Below are 17,662 nucleotides of genomic sequence, written 5' to 3'. Positions count from 1 at the left end.
CAAGCTAGAGACCAGCAACAGCACTAAGTTATCAGACCGTTGGGGCAGTAAGCAGGACAAATACAGACTCATGGGCAGAGTTTCCAGCACTGGTTGATCTTTCACAAGGATCAGTTGAGCTTTACACACCCCCCCTCCCACCTTGTCTTCCCTGGGGCTCGAGCAGAAGCCTTGGGCCAGGCATGGGACAAGCACCACAGCAAAGTGCTCAAGGCCAGGAAGGAAACCAGACAGGAGCTTTTGAGCTAAAGCTTCTGCCAGAACTAATTAACATGCACCGGCTGGATTGCACCAGCTTTACAGAGGCAGGAGGCAGCACAGATTGACCTTATCTCACCTAGCAGAGACAGCACCGGGCAGGGTGCCCATGCAACCAAAGTGTCAAACAGTCTCTCCAGCCCCACAACAAGGGCCTGGAAGCAAGTGTATTTGCCCACACTGTTCCTTGGCCCATGGATCAGTGCCGTTTCTCCTGTTCCTATGTCCCAATGAAACATGGGCACAACAGGACTTTCTTGAGACACCACAGATGTACCCTAAAAGCAACAGAGCAAGGCTGGAGGGATATCTGCATGTCCATGCCATCCTGCCTCCCCTCAGACCCTGCTGGTGCTGCAGGGATGCAGAGAGGTCCATACCCACAGTCATGTCCTAAAGCAGAGTGCCATGGACACCCATCTCCCCATGACCACCATGTTTGCTTTCATCCCCATGCCTAGTGTCCAAGACCTTCTCCTATTGCTAGAGAAAGAGCACAGCCACCCAGCCCATCGGGCTGATCTTCAGGAGGGCTTCTGTTCGTTTTGGTTCCCAGTCTCAGCGCTGGGTGCAGCCACTCACCTTTACCTGCACCACAGAAAACCCAGCAAAACCCTCTGGGGTCACCACCGCCTGGGGAGGGCATAGAGAGGCTCTGAGTGCCCCAAGCAGCCCAGCTTCCCTGTTTGCTGGCACAGTGCTTTAACCACAGGCTGCTCCTCAACCCCAGACACTCTCTTGTTGGTCACATACCTGTCACTAAACCCCATATTCCCCCTTTTTAAACAAACAGGCCCCATGGTCCTCTTAATTCCATCGCCTTTCCAGCAGCAGTGACTAAGCAATGGCACAGCAGGGAAGCTCAAGTGCCTTTCATTCTCTTCTCATTAAGAAAGCACCATCAACAAAGACTATTCATTTGCTAAGAGCAGGGGTTAAGGCTCATCTCTAATTACACCTTGTCATGCCTCCTGTCTCAGCAGCGTGGATCTGCTTGCAAGGGGAGGTGAGGTTTGACTGGTCAAGGCTGAATGTTTGCACTGCACACAAGTTGGCTCAGCTGATATTCACTGCCCCACAAGAGAGTCAGCTTACTGAATTTAACTTCATGCAAGTGGTATCAAGGTTCCTCAAATCTATCTGGGTAGTAGAAATGCTTTCATATTTTCTGTAACATGAAGGTGTGTGCAGCTGTGCCCATGTTTTCCTCTCCAGGTTTAGTCGATAACACAGCTTTTCCACCCCAAGGGCTGTCTGTGCACTCACATAAGTAGCTCTCCCCACCTTGGTATGTGTGGCTCTATCTGCTCCTTACATTCTCCTTTATCCCTGTCCTGTGCTGACTTCCATTTTCCAGAAGGGGGAATGGAATTTATTAACACTTTTCCCATAAGAACACCATAAAAATCAAATTAAGAATCAAGACATGGGCTGCATATTACAGGACAGTAACCATTATTCTCTTTGCTATAGAGGCCTCTGCCACCCCGCTCAGCCCCCCAATCTATTCTTTCTGTGACAGCAATAGCATCACAGCTCCAGAGCCATCCCCCTGCGCTGCTGTTTCTCTGCAAAGGGAGCTCCTCAGCGTCTGCTGGCGGGGTGGGCAGCAGCCACAGCAAAGTCCTGGTTTTGAAAACCTATCAGATACAGCTATTCTTATAGTGAAGTCAACAGTAAAATTCTGGCTTTATAAACACAAGACCTGGTGTCACCATCCGTGGCCAGTACAGTCCCAGGCACAGGGCAAGGTCACCCCAGAAAGCTCCCTGGTTTCCAGCACTGCTGAAGGACCAACTGGTCCTGTTTATGGGAATTCAATTCCTCCCCATGTACCCAGGGCCAGAGACCCACATCCAGACAGGAGGAGCAGGAGCTGCCTTATCTCACCAATTCAAGACAGCTGCTTTACTGCCTGCTGTCAGGTTTCCAAACAAACATGACAGACTCCCCTGCAGCTCCAAGATGAGCTCCCCACAGACACTCACGGTCCTCTAACACACACTGTGACTGGGGTCTGTCTGCGGATGGGACATCAATGGTTTCTTCTGCCACCCCTGCCCCTCTCTGTACTTGTGATGCCTCATGCTCTGGAGCAGAGACCAGCACCAGCACAGCACGGCAGCTGGCAAGAAGTTATCACAACAGACAAAAGTTCTGGAGCTGTGAGCAGATATACATGTACCTGAAGTTTCATATTAAAACCAGGCTGTGAGTAGTTGCTGCCTGCCCCAGGGGATTGCAGAGCTCAGCCAAATGGGAAGAAACAAGCATGTGCACCTGCAAAAGCCCCTGGTTTAATTTTTGAGGGTTGTGTTGTTTTGGTTTTTTTTTTTTCCACCACCCAAAAAGCCACAGGGGAGATGCAGCACCTGTTACGTCAAAGGCAGCCAAGCTCCCAGCCAGGGTTCAGGGCTGTGGCTCAAGGCAGGGCTGATGCCAAGAGAAGGGCTGTACCATGGGTGCAACTGGAGTGACTGGAGGAGCAGAGCCCTGTGGAGGCAGGAATGAGGGCTGTTATCAGAGCTTGGCAGGAAGGGCACATTTTTGTCTCAGCAGCTGTGACATCTCAGGCTCCTGGAGCTACAAGGTGAATGTTTGCATGACATGCCCCAGGGCTAATCAGACTTGCAAACAAAACAGGGACTGGGATTGAGTCCACTGGAAGCGTTTGCCCCCTGCAATACAGCATTGCGCTGATTTTTCAAACAAGTTTATTATTCTGTCTTGGAATTTTCTCAGCCTTCCCCTTGAGTCATGATTTGACCTCACACGAAAGGGGCTTAAACCATATAAATATACAAACATATTTAGGAAGGTAGAAGTTTAGGTCTCACCTAATAACTACACTCCAGGAGCTGGGGCTTTACAAAAGAAAAATCCCATAGCAAGAATCACAGCACTGAATAGGCACAGTAACACGGTTCAAACCAGCCGGTCTGTGGCAGCATCCAGTGTCCATCCTTGGTACTGCACTCTCACCGCCTCCATCACTCCGCACTTTGATCACAAGGGGAGGAGCATCACCATCCTGCCAGGCCTTGGAGAGACAACACCAAGGCCTGGACCATCCCAGAGAACCCTCTGCAGGTGCTAAACAGGCCACCAAGATATAAGAGCAAACAGCAGAGCAGCCTCAGCAGCAAAAGGTCCTCCGAGGGCCTGTTAGGGTAGAGGGGGCTTGCGCCAGCTCTGGCTGTGCCATGCCACAGCTGCTCGGATACAAGGGTACATAGCAGCTTTCTCCTTTGTTGCAGCATTAACAGAGAAAAACTGCTTCACAAAGGCAGAGCCCAAGCCTCAGGTGGGTTCAGTGACAAGCGGAACAAGTGCTTTGCACCTGGAGTCCCACCACTGATGCTAAATCTCAATATTTGCATCTAGCAACAGCATAACTGGGAAGTTGTCTCCAAATCCTAGAGGTGCAAAGCCCAGCTCATCTCAGCAGCACTTCTCTGCCCCCAAACTTCTTCCTCCAGTGGCTGCAGGAGAGTTGAGCAGTGCCCTGGGGAAGACAGCAGCCTGGGGAGCCTCAGGCCAAGGACATCATTGATTAGAGCTACCTCTTATCTGTTATAAGAAGGGGACATGCTGAGGCTGTACCTGAGCTCTTTGAGAGGTGATGGGCCTGCAGGAGCCCAGGAAATTTGTTCAGAGCACCCTGGCCTGGCAGCGGTCTCAGGAGAGGGGGAGAACAGCTGCCAGGAGGGAGAGATGAGGCAGCAGTAACGAACAAACAATTTACTAGGACAGCTCGCAGTGCCAGTGCCTCCCTGCCCTGTGCAGACCTTCATCAGCATAATTAATGGCAAGAACTGCTGTGGGGCTCGCCAAAAATAGGCTAATACAAACACCCGTTCTGGATGAGTGCTGCAATCTCAGGAACCTGCGAGTCTCTGAGCCTCAGTAACTTCACCACAGTTTCCGCACAGCTCTGCTGTTGACACCTCTAATTTTAAACAAGACTCCGACAGGTAAAATGAGCTCTGTGGCTGGGCAGAGCACTCGGACCACAAGATGGCATCTTGCTCATCGTAGCAGAGCTGACTCGCTCCCAAAGGTTGGCACCAAAACGAGCTCTGCCCAGCAGGAGCAGAGCAGCATCCCTGTCCCGGCGGGTGCCCGGCGGTCACAAGGGGGAGCCCGATGCCCGATAGGAGCAGCGGCCCCGCAGCCACATCCCGGCAGAGCTGCGCTGGGCAGCGGTGTCCCCAGCGGGACAGGCCAGCAGCGCAGGGACCTTCTGCAGCTCCTCTGAGCTCCTTTTAGTGGGCCATCATCATCGACACACAAAATTGGAGCATCCGCTTGCCGGTTGTAACTGTGAATAAGGATTAAGGGTACGTCTAGAAACAGAAGACAACAGGAGGAGGCTTTTACAGGGCAGAACCCGAGCAGCCAATGGTTTTATTATAGGTCACTCCACAAAATCACCCTCCCAAGAAAGGCACGACATTCTCTGGGAAGAAGGTGAGAAGTGTCACAGCCAGCCCTTGTCACGATACCAACTTTTCAGTTTGCTGCCAATTAATTGAGCTGGTTTAGCTCAGAAAGGGAAGCATTGCATTACACAACATCACCACTTTCCTTATATTCCTGGGAAACCTTTGCTTCCCAAGCTGGGTACTGGGTCCAGCTCTGCTACAAGCACTGAAGCTGTTGTTTGAGGCCAGTCTCAGGTTGGTCAGAACATCCCTCCAGGCCCAGCAGAAGCTCAGTCTGACCTTATCTTTCAAGTCTTGATTGAGGCTCTGCCAAAGCTCTGCTTCCTCTAGAGACCTGAGGACCTGACCTTATTGAAGCTCTTGCCCCTCACTGCCCCATGGGTGTCAAAGAGCTGCCTTGGAGCACCATCTCATCATTGGAGCTTTAAAACAAGCAATTCTTTATGTGGTACCTGCCTTTCTGTATGGATATAACTTATGTCTCTCCCATCCTCCCTTTACATATTGCGATAACCCTTGTCTGCCACATGCATTTTATAAGCCTTCACCAGCATTTTAAGGTTGCCTTATATGACACCAACACCAGCTACAATTACTGCAGCTACTCCCATGAGAAGCTCCTAAAGGACATTGCTTATTTCAGAGGGGGAAAAAAATAAAACAAAACACCAAACAAACACCACAAAGGAAACTCCTCACCTTCTTTCTGCTCTGGAACCAGTGAAAACAACCCAGTACCTCCCCTCAGGTCCTATTTAAATCCTTCAGCTGTGATGGGGATAGGTAGAACCATTGGCTGATTCCCAACATCTGGAAGCGGTTTCACCCCAGAGCAAGATCAGCTGCTCTCTAATCCTAAAAGGACCCAATACACATTGACACCCTCCTGCCACTCCCTACAACTGTCACCATCTACATCTTTTCGGTCCCCTGCAATACAGTTCTCTCACCTACTCCCCAAACAATCCTTTTCCTTGTCCCCATAGCTCAGCCTTCCTTCCCATGTTCAGTTTCGGGCCCCCCTCCAGTATAGGAAAGACACTGTAAAACCGGACAAAGTTCAGCAAAGAGCCACCAAGAGAGCTGGGGGCTGGAGCATTTGCTTTGTGAGAAGAGGTGGAGGGAGGTGGGCTTGTTCAGCCTGGTGACAAGAAGGCTTCAGGGGAACATAAAGGCAGCCTACCAGTTAACAAGCAGGTTACTGAGCAGGCGGAGCCAGGCTCCTCGCGGTGGTGCATGGCTTGGAGATGAGGCAGTTGAAATAAAAGAGGTTGAAACCAGATACAAGGAAAAAATTCTTTACCATGATAACAGTCAAGCCCTGGGATAGGTGGCTGCAGGAGATCATTTGTCTGCAGTCCTGGGCAACCAGGGAGGTCCTGGTTGACTGGAGGTCAGCAAATGTGACACCCATCTACAAAAAGGGCCAGAAGGAGGATCTAGGGAGCTACAGGCCTGACAGTCTGCCCTTGGGGCCTGGAAAGGTTATGGATCATCTTAAGTGCCATCACATGGCATGAACATGGCAACCAGGCAATCAGGCCCAGTCAGCATGGGTTTATGAAAGGCAGGTCCTGCTTGACTGACCTGATCTCCTTCTACAACAAGGTGACCGGCTTAGTGGATGAGGGAAAGTCTGTGGATGTTGTTTACCTGGATTTTAGTAAAGCCTTTGACACCATCTCCCACAGCATTCTCCTGGAGAAACTGACTGTTCGTGGCTTGGACAGGCATACTCTTCCCTGGATAAAAAACTGGTTGGATAGCCTGGCCCAAAGAGTTGTGGTGAATGGAATCAAATCCAGTTGGCAGCTGGTCACAAGAGGTGTTCCTCAGAGCTCAGTACTGGGGCCAGTTCTGTTTAATATCTTTATAAATGATCTGGACAAGGGGGTTGAGTGCACCCTCCATAAGTTCACAGATGACACCAAGTTGAGCGGGAGTGTTGACCTGCTCAGGGGTAGGAAGGCTCCACAGAGGGATCAGGACAGGCTGGATCGGTGGGCTGAGGTCAGCTGTATGAGGTTCAACAAGGCCAAGTTCTGCGTCCTGCGCTTGCGCTGCCTGGCAGAAAAATACCTGGGGGTGTTGGTTGACAGCAGCTGAATTTGAGCCAGCAGAGTGCCCAAGTGGCCAAGAAAACCAACAGCATGCTGGCTTGTATCAAAAAAGGTGAAGTCATCATCCCCTTGTACTGAGCACTGGTGAGGCCACATTTCAAATACTGTGCTCAGTTTTGGGCCCCTCACAATAAGAAATGCATCGAGGTGCTGGAGCACATCCAAAGAAGAGCAACAAAGCTGGTGAAGGGGCTGGAGCTGAGGGAACTGGAAAAGTTTAGCCTGCAGAAAAGGAGGCTGAAGGGAGACCTTCTTGCTCTTTACAGCTATCTGAAAGGAGACTGTAGTGAGGTGGCTGTCAGTCTCTTCTCCCAAGTCACAAGCAATAGGATGAGAGGAAATGGCCTCAAGTTGCACCAGGGGAGGTTTAGATTGGATATTAGGAATAATTTCTTCACTCAAAGGGTTGCAAAGCATTGGAACAGGCTGCCCAGGGAAGTTGTTGAGTCACCATCCCTGGAGGTATTTAAAAGACATGTGGATATGGTGCTTAGGGACATGGTTTAGTGGTGGACTTGGCAGTCCTAGGTTAACGGTTGGATTTCGTGGTCTTAAAGGTCTTTTCCAACATAAACAATTCTATGATCATACATTCTCCACCCTTCAGGGTTTTCAATGCTAGAGTGGGTAAAGCCCTGAGCAACCTGATTTGACCTCAGAACTGACCCTGATGTGACCAGGAGGTTGGACTGAAGTCCCTTCCGACCTGATCCAGCCTATCTTCTCTTAGGAAAAAGAGGATGAACCAAAATGATAACCAAGTCCAGAGCTCCTCCCTGGCTGGGCTGTGGGAACCCTGCAGTCAGCACCACCACCCCAGGATTGTCCCATGGCAGTTAGAAAAACCTCATCAAATGCTGTGAATGTCAAGGGAAAAAAAGTAGGACAAAGGATCCAACTGAGTTGTGACAGTGACACGTGCCTTTGCTGGAGGAGGAGGAGGAAGCGGTGGAGCGCACAAGTTAAATGGGCCAAGAGCCTGGACACAATAATGCATCAGCTGCACCACCAGCAGAGTGAAGCTGTTAGATGGAAATACATCCTTCCCCTCTGTCGTGTGCATAGTCCGGTCACGGGAGGGTGCTCAGCTGTGAGCAACGGCTTCCTTTCAGTAAGAGCAACCATGCACAGATTTAATTCTTCCATTATTTTAACTGCCAAGGAGGACTGAGTGAGCCGCAGGGAGCACAGGACCCTCATTCTGCTGCAAGAGGCAGGTCTTGGCAGCAGCCAAGAGGCTGGGGCAGCTCCACTCCAGCTTCTGCCCTGTAGCTAAGGACCCTTCCCCAGGGAGAGAAAAAGCTGTGAAGATGCTCCTGTTATCTAACAGAAGAGAGATCTGAAATGTATCATGACTCACTCACCTTTCAAAGCTGTCAAAAAAAATTCCCCAAAACCCTACACCTCTCAAAAGGTGGAGAAAGGAAATAAAAGGAAAAGTGGTGGCTGAAGGTTTGGTTTCTGGTTTGGTACGTGTGCAGGAGGGCAGCCAGATACAAACAGAAGCTCAGGCTGGACAGGCTGTGGCCATGGCCACACTCCTACCCTCATCAGCTTGGATAATTTTCTTCTTAGTAGCTGGTATAGTGCTGTGTTTTGGATTTAGTATGAGAAGAATGTTGATAATATACTGATGTTTCGGTTGTTGCCAAGCAATGTATATACCAAGTCAAGGACTTCTCAGCCAGAAGGCTGCAGGTTGCATGAGAGGTTGGGAGGAGGCACAGCCAGGACAGCTGAACCAAACTGTCCAAAGGGATATTCCACACCATATGAGCTCGTGCTCAGCATATAAAGCTGGGGGAAGAAGGAGGAAGTTGGGGACGTTCAGAGTGCTGGCATTGGTCTTCCCAAGTAACTGTTATATACGATGGAGCCCGGCTGTCCTGGGGATGGCTGAACACCTGCTGATGGGAAGGGGTGAATGAATTCCTTGTTTTTCTTTGGTTGCATGCAGGGCTTTTGCTTTACCTGTTCAACTGCCTTTATATCGACCCACAAGTTTTCTCACTTTTACTGTTCTGATTCTCTCCCCCATCCCACTGGGATGCAGGGGAGTAAGTGAGTGGCTGTGTGGTGCTTGGTTGCCAGCTGGGGTTAAACTGTGACATAAGCAAACATTCAAGTTCTGTTCAAACAAGGTCTAGAGGTTTAGATGCTCAGCATTTAGGTGCTTGCAAAATATGTTGACCCCTGAGGCTCACGATAAAATCTAAAGCTCCCTTTGAAAGTTAAGTGTCTGACATGAAGGAGCTGGTGTCCCATTGATCTCCTGCCAATGTTTTAACAAGGGCATGTCACAAGTATTTCCCTGTGTGAATTTTGCACAGTCAACGGTGAGAGAATATAGAATTCATTTTCTCATGTTTGCACAAAGAGGGATTTTCCAGCCAGCATCAAGAAGATAGAGGGCAGCAGTGTGAAAAGTAAAGAAAGGAATGATGTCTATGTGTATTAAAAATTGTAAATAAATACAAGTCCTTGTGCCTATGAAATCAAGGTCTCTGTATGATTCAGGGAGAACTTATCCTAGCAGTGGGGAGAAGAAGCCCACAGCTCTTCTCCTCCAGGGAATATATTTTTTAAAAATTATTGACATACTAGACAATCTGGTGCTCTTCTAAATATAATTTTATTAGCATGAGAAGCCACTTGACAGCAGGAAACTAATGCTGGTGAGTTCACAGTTTTCAAGACAAAGCACTCTCTTAGAACGAAGAAGAAAGAGACCGATTTGGAATGAAGAGCCTCACAGCTTCTGCCTAAAACCAGCCTCCACCTGCCATCTTCTTGTTGCAGGCTTAAATGGAGCAATGTTCCCTAGCCTCAGCTTGTTTGTCTCTGGTTTCCAAAGGAGATGAGGCATATGCAGTCACGCTGTTCACCAGCTCTCCTGTCACCCTCCCACAATAACCTCCAAGAGAGGAAGGAACATGTCTATGGGGGGCTGGGTAAAGAATAAAGGCGCTCGCTGTCACCCACCGCCTGGGATGGGGAGAATTGGGCAGGAGCCCACAAGTGGTTGCGCTGCTTGGCTTCCTGGCAGGGGTGTGACAATTTGTCAGGCAGGACGGGGACAGAAGAGCCGCGGCTGCCGGGGATGGGGGGACAGAGCCCACGGGAGCCAGGGACTCGCCGCTCCGGCACGGGGAGCGCCTTGGAGGGCGGTGATGGAACAGCACGGGATAGCAAAGCCACGCATTAGGCTCTAGCACAGCCGTATTCAAAGTGCTTTTCTGGGTGTTACAGAAAAAGGAATCCAGCCAAAGAATGGTGCCGAGTTTCATTTTATTGAGCTGAGAGGGCAGAGATGAGGGCGAGCTGCTCCCGTGTCCGTCCACAGGCGTCTGCAGCCGTTGCTCACGGGGGCTCAGCTGTTGCTCCTCGGTGACAGTGAGGATTCAGCATTTCCCCAGGTGCTTCAATCTTATTTTCCCTCCACTTTTGCTGTAAAAGGAGCAACACAAACTTAAACAAAGCAGTGCATGACAGACACAGCAGCATGGGACAAGGAGCTCGTCTGTCCAAACAGGACTATTTGCCTGACTCATGCTAGTGTACCCTGGTGCCCCACAGGGAACATCAAGCGATTTTCTCCTTTCCTTGCTCTTCTCTGCTTAACCCTAGGGAAAAGCAGCCTTGAGCACACATCAAATGTACAGGACTGCTAAGGAAAAAAATGACGTTTTGCAAGCACATTCAGTCCTGGGGTGCTGGCTCCTATTGCATCTCCTTTAAAAGGCGACAGAGCTCAGGAAAAGGAGAAAGTCAGGTTCTTCCTCTGAGATTTTTTGTCTTGTTCCACAAAGTCCTTTCAGACTTTTCAGGAATCATTTGGCACAGCTCAGCTCCCGCATTCCTCCAGACACTTCTCAGTATCCAGAAGTGTGGGCAGTGAGAGTTGCAGCCTGTGGCATGTAGTGGGAAATGTGCATCAATTCAGTGCATGCAGAAGGTACAGGCAGGATGCAATTGCCTCCCAGGCCCTGTGCTGCCTCTCGGCATGGTAACCAGCAGCGTGCAAAGCCTAGAAATGAATTAAAATTAACTTGCAATCACACAGCTCTGTTCCAAAGAGGAATTATTCCACTTGGCATGATTCAGGGGCTAATCTATACAAGAAGAGCAGCCTGGATGCAGGGCCCCCCCGCCATGAAGAACATCATTAGATATGTGGAAATGGAGCCGACTCTCTGTTATTTCCATCCCCTCTACTTTCACTTACAGCACTGCCTTGCAGAAGGCACATTTGTTTCCGTACGTGACGCCATCCGTGCCACAGTGAGGGTTGGACTCCCTCGTGCAGTACACGCTTCTCTCCACAAACTCTCTACAAATCTGCAAAAGGAATGAAAAAAACCCCTCTTATGACTCCCATATTCTTTCTTTCCCTTTCCAAAATGGATACAAGGTCACTAATACAACGCTTTTTCTGATAAAAGCAGCGGTGATGACAGACACTGCCCATTTACTGAAAGAATAAAACCCTGTCAGAAATGAGGAGAAGCAGTGTTTCAGGGGAATTTCTGCGCCACGTTTGAGGAGGGAAGCTGTAGTCACCTGGGGGAAGTCTTGATCTCCCAAAGACGTGGGAGGATCAGCCCAGGCATGCAGGAGAAGAGTCAGCACTGATGCTCTCCCAAGCACTGGGCACCGAGGCAGCTCACTGCTGCCTGGCTTCGTGGATCTTGGACACTCGGTTTGGTGCTTGCTGAGATTTCTGCCTTCCCAGCAAAAGGAGGAGAAAAGCGCAGTTTGTGGGGAATTAAAAAATGGTGTCCAGGAAATGTACAGGTATTTTGTCTCTGGACAAGTCCCAGTGATAAACTTTGTTTAGGAGAATAAAACACTCTCAATAGTCCATTTGCTTTGTGAGATTGGCCAGTGGAGCAAAGTGGTCAAACACAACCCTGTGCAGGTACCCTACCCTGTGCAAGCACCTAATCGTGGGAAGCATTTGCTAAACCAACCGTCCATTTCCACGCCTACTTGCTAGCGCCACACGTAAGAGCCCCTGTACAATGGTGAACTCCCCAAAGTGTTGAGACATCTTGAAAGGACCCACCTGCACCCAGCAGACATTAAAAACTGTTTACCATGCACCAAGATCTTGGTTACAAAACCGTTCCTCTAGAAAATGCAGATTCAGTAAGCAGAAACAGCTGCACTAACCTCTTCAATATCTTGACCTGCTACATCTGAAATAAAAAAAAAAACACACAGACCAACAACAGAGGCTTTACACACCAGAATCATTTTCTGATAGAGGCTGAACTAAAGTCACAAACTCTTTGTGCAAACCACAGTGAAACATACACCAGGGTTTTTTTTTTCTACTCTGTCATCTTGTGCAGCAGAGGAGTGGGCAGGAGATACATTATCTGAATTGTTTTTCAGTATTTTGCTTTTTTTGAAAAATGTTACTAAAATACCATGTAATCAGTCATTCAGCTGCTAACTGCACCTCAGACACACAACCCAATCTCCTGGAAGGCAGCCACTCCCTGGGAAGCAAGCTGCCATATCGGATCTGGAGCTGCGCTCAACTGAGATTTTAAAGCTATATTGACTTCTAAGGCAAAAGCTGCCGCACCTCTGAACAGCGCAAATGGCTGGTGCTGCTAACAAGAGTGCACCACGGAGAAGGAGACCCTGTGGTCAGCTTTACAGCCATCCTCAGCACAGCACAGAGACCCTCTTGGAACAACCTCATCCCGGGCGAGGTACAAAGGGACATCATGGGGTGATACGGAGCAGAACAGGCAGTGCCAGTCGGCAAGAGCACAAAAATACCCGCTGTAACCACAGGCTCTGGGCTTGCAGCTGATCAGTCTGTCCTCTTTCTATTTCTTCCCTGCAAAGGCTGCAGCCGGGCACATGGGTTGACTCATAGCTGCGGGACAAGGTGACCCTGCGATGTCTCTAAGGGGGAGCCTGACACTCAGGGGTGGATTGAACACAGATTTGCAGAATCTGGGTCACAACACTGTGAGACAAATACTCAGCATCTTGCACGGCAGTGGGGCAGCAGGATTTGGATGTGAGGCTGTAGCTGCTGGGTCGCTGGGGCAGGAGATGGGGGGACCTTGTCCTACACTTGGAAATCCCACCCAAGCCTCAGTCAGTTAGACCATCATCCATCAACCCACTCTAGTCCTGCCAATTGTGTTGCCCTTAGGTGTTTTACCTCCGGTGCTGGTGTGTTTGCCATGTCTGCAGGTTAGGGTAGGCTGCCTTAGTTGTCACTGTTATGGCTACTGCATATTATTTGCAAAATAGCTCATTAAATATTTTTTATAAATATTACATGCGGCTACAGAAGACTTTGTGACGATGTCTCTTGACATTTGTTTATTTTATGGGAGATCACAGAGTTTGCTGCTATTCTGCCTGGCCTTGGAAGGAAGCCTCAGCACTCTGACGGAACCCAGTCCCAATTAAGACTCAATTAGAGACAGATGAATATTTCATCATGAATAATGTGTACAAAGTAATTCATCTCTTTTTCTCCATGCATAGCTTGCAATTTTCTCAAGTGAATTCTTTAGTCAAATTATTCACAGAAAAACAAGTATAAATAATTCTTGTTCTGCACATTCTTCAATAACTGTTACCATAAACCTTCCAGAGCTGGGTCAGCTGGACACAAGCAACTGATAACACTGACATGATCTATATGTTCAAAAATCATCACTCAGCTTCCCCAGATCATCAGAGAGATGTGTAAATCTCCAGATAAATAAGTACTGGATCCTTTTAATTTGCCCTCTTTGTTCTGACTCCTTGAGGACATTTGAATTTAATTTTTAAGCTTTTCTCTGCAACATAAATGAAAGCTGAAACTTTCATCTAATTACGTTTCCACATCTCCAAGGAAAACACCAAATGCCAAGATGCTTAGGATCAAAACAAGAGCTGATGACCCTGAGGTGAGCAAGCTTCTTCTCTAACTGGTTCAGCAAAACTCTCTAGCGAACATTTGTACCAAAAATTCATAATTACACTTTGCTTTGGTACATTTGCTGAAAGACTCGCTTAGAGTTTCCTCACTCTGTCTCCCAGTGACACCTCCACTGCGTTATTCACTGCGGAGGCACCCGAGGAGTGGAAACATGTCATACGAGTGAGCAAGTCCCACAAATATTTTCTACTTCCTCAGCTTTGTCTTCAAGCCTGTCATCTGGTGATCAAGGCTCTCTGAAGTTTGCTGTTGTCAGGAAAGATTTTTTTTTTTTTCCTAGGCTAGGGAAAAGATCACTTACCCGAGAAGAAAGAGAGCAGCAGCAGACTGAGAAGCACCAAGGAACCTGTTGCCTTCATGCTGCAGGTAGCTCTTTAGTCCAAGCCAAGCAATCTGTGCGAGAGGTGTCGTCCCCGCAGCGGAGCGCGCAGTGCGCACGCAGACCTGCCTTTCTGTGTATTTATGTGCCTATCCGTAGCCATCCTCGTTCCCCACCTTAATTGTGAGAACTTCTCCACTTCATTTCTAAAGCCACTATTGGTCCTGGCCGTGTTTATGGTGCCTTAGGAATGCTGCCCTGTCCACATCAAACCTAGAAAGGGATAATTATGAGTGATAGACTCAGGCTTGTAATATCTTTTTTTTTTTTCCTTTTAAATAGTCACAGGATTCTCACAAGGGTGAATTTTCAAAGAGGTGATTCATCGAGGAAGCTGGTAATTTTCATTCTCTGGGCCCTCACTGAATGCCAGCTCCGAGGCTTTGACTGCAGCGTGATGACACTCACTAGACGTTACGAAATAAATCACAGCATGGGAATGTGTTGTCTGTGAAACCAATTATACGTTGTTCCCTGGCTATTTTTGAGGATGGTTCTAAATTTGTGAGGTTGGGGTGGAGAAGCGCTCCTATGCGACATGCTCTCATAGCTGTGTGCACAGTCCCAGTTAGGACTGCTGACTCTTCTCCCTGAACTATTTAAACTCTAGCTGTCAATGTTTTCCAGTTTTTCACATTGACAAACATATGTTAGGGCTCTGCTCCCACAGCAAGTGACAACGAAGGGAATTTGATGGGGAATTGGGAGACCTGAGCTCTATTTCCAGCTGAGTACGTGCAAAGCTTTGTGTTCAGCTGCACCATTTGCAAAATATCTGTTCAGATAAGAATAAGCTTAAAACTTTAGTATGCTTTCCTAAGGAGACAAGGCTTAGGAGAGCACTGCATGTAGATATATCTGTTTATTAGTTCCCCCAGTAAATTTTGAAACTGCAACTAGTTCCAACCATAGGACTGAAATATATATATATATATATATATATACATTTTTCTAGCAACAGAGGAAAGATGCTACTAACATCCTCAGCGAGCGAGGGAGAGAGTTTCTGCAGGAGAGCAACGTTATGAATGCTCTACAACAGGGGAAACAGTAGAGTCTGCAGCTTGCTAGACATCTTCAAATCCACACAGCAGAGAAACCGTGACTGACAGGTGAATTCTCAGATGTCTATTAAGGGTGAGCTCATGATGCAGCCTTTCATATAATTTAGTTATCAAGTCAGTCAGCCACAGCGCTGTTCAAAATCACGCTCAGTTCTGCCACTCGCAGCACTACTTGTTTGCCTTTTCTCGTTTCATACATCACTGCTCACGACCACAGCCTTAATGCCTCAGTCCTTTATCTACCCAAACGTTTCGGTTGCTGCAGCACAACTGACTGGCTAAAAGCCTTCGCAAACATACCGCAGGGACCAACCCCTTCTGGGCTGAGGAGAGGAAGAGACTAAATTACCAAGCAGGTCATTATCATTATTGCCCCTTTCCACTTCTCTCCAGCATCTGCAACAGGCCATTTGCTTGCACAGGTTGGGGAATTCTTCTGTTCCTCTGACTTCTCTGAAAATCAGGGATAGAAGAAGGGCACCTGGACCTTGCTTTGCAGTTTAAGACATGTAGCTGGGCAGAGCCTTGCTGATGTCAAGTACTTGTCTGTGCTGGGCCAGTCTTTAGTCTTACAGGATACAAACGTTTCCATCTTCTAAAGAGTTCTTGCCTCTAAATGCTCACAAGGCATCTAGGATACAGCCATATACCCTGTACTTGCCATTTGCCCTCCCTTTCCCTGTAGGTGAGCAGCTTTTCTTTGGGCTTTTCCACAGCCTTCTGAGATCCTAAGCAAATATTGGGCTTCTTCAGGCAGAATCTGCCACTGCAGAGGTGGTTCACCGTAAGATTTTGCTGTTGAAGACGATTTCCTGATATGGCCAAAATTCCACTAGTCTGTGGCCACTCTATAAGCTTCTTGGCCAACAAGAAATTGCAGCAGATCTCTGCCCTGTGCTGACAGGTCTCTGTTTGCATCCACTAGCTACTTAGACTGTTCCTTAATTATTTTTCACACACACACACAAGCCGGGAAGCAGTGGGGACTCTCATGACTCTCTAGTTTGTCTTTTCTTAAGAGCAGGCACAAAGGCATGATGTGACTTATGTTGCCTGTATTAACAGAAAAAAAACAAAACCAAAAAAATACCAAAAATACCCCCCCAAAAATCTGAAAGTCCATCCCTCTTCCTAGGAAAGAGCATTACTCTGTGCTAGTACTATGGGAAGGTCAAGATTCTTCTGGTGGGAAACACCTACAAAACTCCTGGTCAGGAGGAAACAAGACCCAAAGAAAGGCTTGGAAATCACAGATTTTGTCCTAAATATCAGCCTTAGCAGCACATATTCTTGCTACATAACAAGAGAATGAGAGGTGGAGAAAGGAAGAGGAAAGGACTGTGTGAGCCATGGCACCTGAGACTTTTTGCCTGTGCTATTTGCATATCGACTCTTTGACTCACCAAAAAGATTGCGCATCATTATGAACATTCATATATATCATTGCTCCTCTAGTGCACTCTTTAGGCTCCCACATAGATGTTATCTTCATACCTTTTTTCCCAAGATAGAAAGCAGCTGGGAGCTACCAGCACCTCTTCTGGTCCTACTTTCCAAGGGTTAGAAAATCCAAGACCTTTTCCTGAAAGGTCACCTGTCTTACCTCTGAATCAAAACCTTTTCAGACTTCTTCTCCAAGAAGCCAAAGGCCTAAGCACAGTCCATTTTCTCCTCAAGTTCTCATTAGGCTCATTACAGCCTTGCCTTGTTGCTGCAATTTCTGCTGATCAACACAGTCTCAATGGACACACCCTTCAAGGAAGCAGCAGTTCCTAATTTTCTTCCCGATGAGATAGCCTCCTCCCTTTGCCATAAGTCTCCTTTTTATAACGCACGGCCAGACCTACCCCTTGCCCAGGTGTGAGCAGGTAGGGCTGACCTTTCTCTTTCACATTTGCCCAGAGCCATCCTCCCATGCCAGGTCCCCTAAAAGGACCAGTTCCTCCAAAGCTCAATATTGTTACAAAGGCAAATCCATTTGTAGTCTGTAAGACACCAAAATTAGGAAAGTGACAGTATTTTATAACAGCTCGGTTTCTCTTCTGATAGTTTGGTATGGAGTGACGTACTCTCATGAAGGCTTGGGCTGGTGTGTGATGGGTGTTACACTGCTCTTTGTTGTGGTTTATTTCACAATTCTTCTTGCCTGACAGATAAGTACCTAAAAGCCCAAAGACCATTACCCCTGCCCTTTAAAACCACCAAAAAAACCAGTCCATAGCAGAGAGTGGCTGCATTTCATTTATTGATCAAAGCAGAGACCAAGGTGCAACAGTCAAGAAAGCAGGGAAGAGTGCGTTAGCATGTTTTCTTGCAGGATTTGTAAGGGAAAAATCAGGTCAAAGGGTACGGCTCCAACGCTTAGCATCTGCCACGGTGTCTGAGGAACAGAGTTCCCTCGTTCCGGCTGTAGAGAAAGAGGGAGACCAAAATTA

At 48.1% G+C, this 17,662-nt stretch overlaps 1 protein-coding gene across 1 annotated transcript; it reads right to left on the bottom strand.

The window, feature by feature from the left end:
- Nucleotides 1-10,224: 10,224 nt before the first annotated feature.
- LOC135994052 (serine protease inhibitor Kazal-type 6-like) lies at nt 10,225-14,143 on the bottom strand. The gene is made up of 4 exons (XM_065644343.1): nt 14,086-14,143; nt 11,996-12,021; nt 11,049-11,161; nt 10,225-10,270 (listed from the first exon to the last, which is right to left on the bottom strand). Exons 1-4 carry the CDS (start codon nt 14,141-14,143, stop codon nt 10,225-10,227), a joined length of 243 nt encoding a protein of 80 aa, XP_065500415.1.
- Between the last annotated feature and the right edge of the window lie 3,519 nt (nt 14,144-17,662).

Source organism: Caloenas nicobarica, chromosome 13, assembly GCF_036013445.1.
Source record: "Caloenas nicobarica isolate bCalNic1 chromosome 13, bCalNic1.hap1, whole genome shotgun sequence".
Classification (NCBI taxonomy): domain Eukaryota; kingdom Metazoa; phylum Chordata; class Aves; order Columbiformes; family Columbidae; genus Caloenas; species Caloenas nicobarica.
This window is presented reverse-complemented; position numbering and strand designations above follow the sequence as displayed.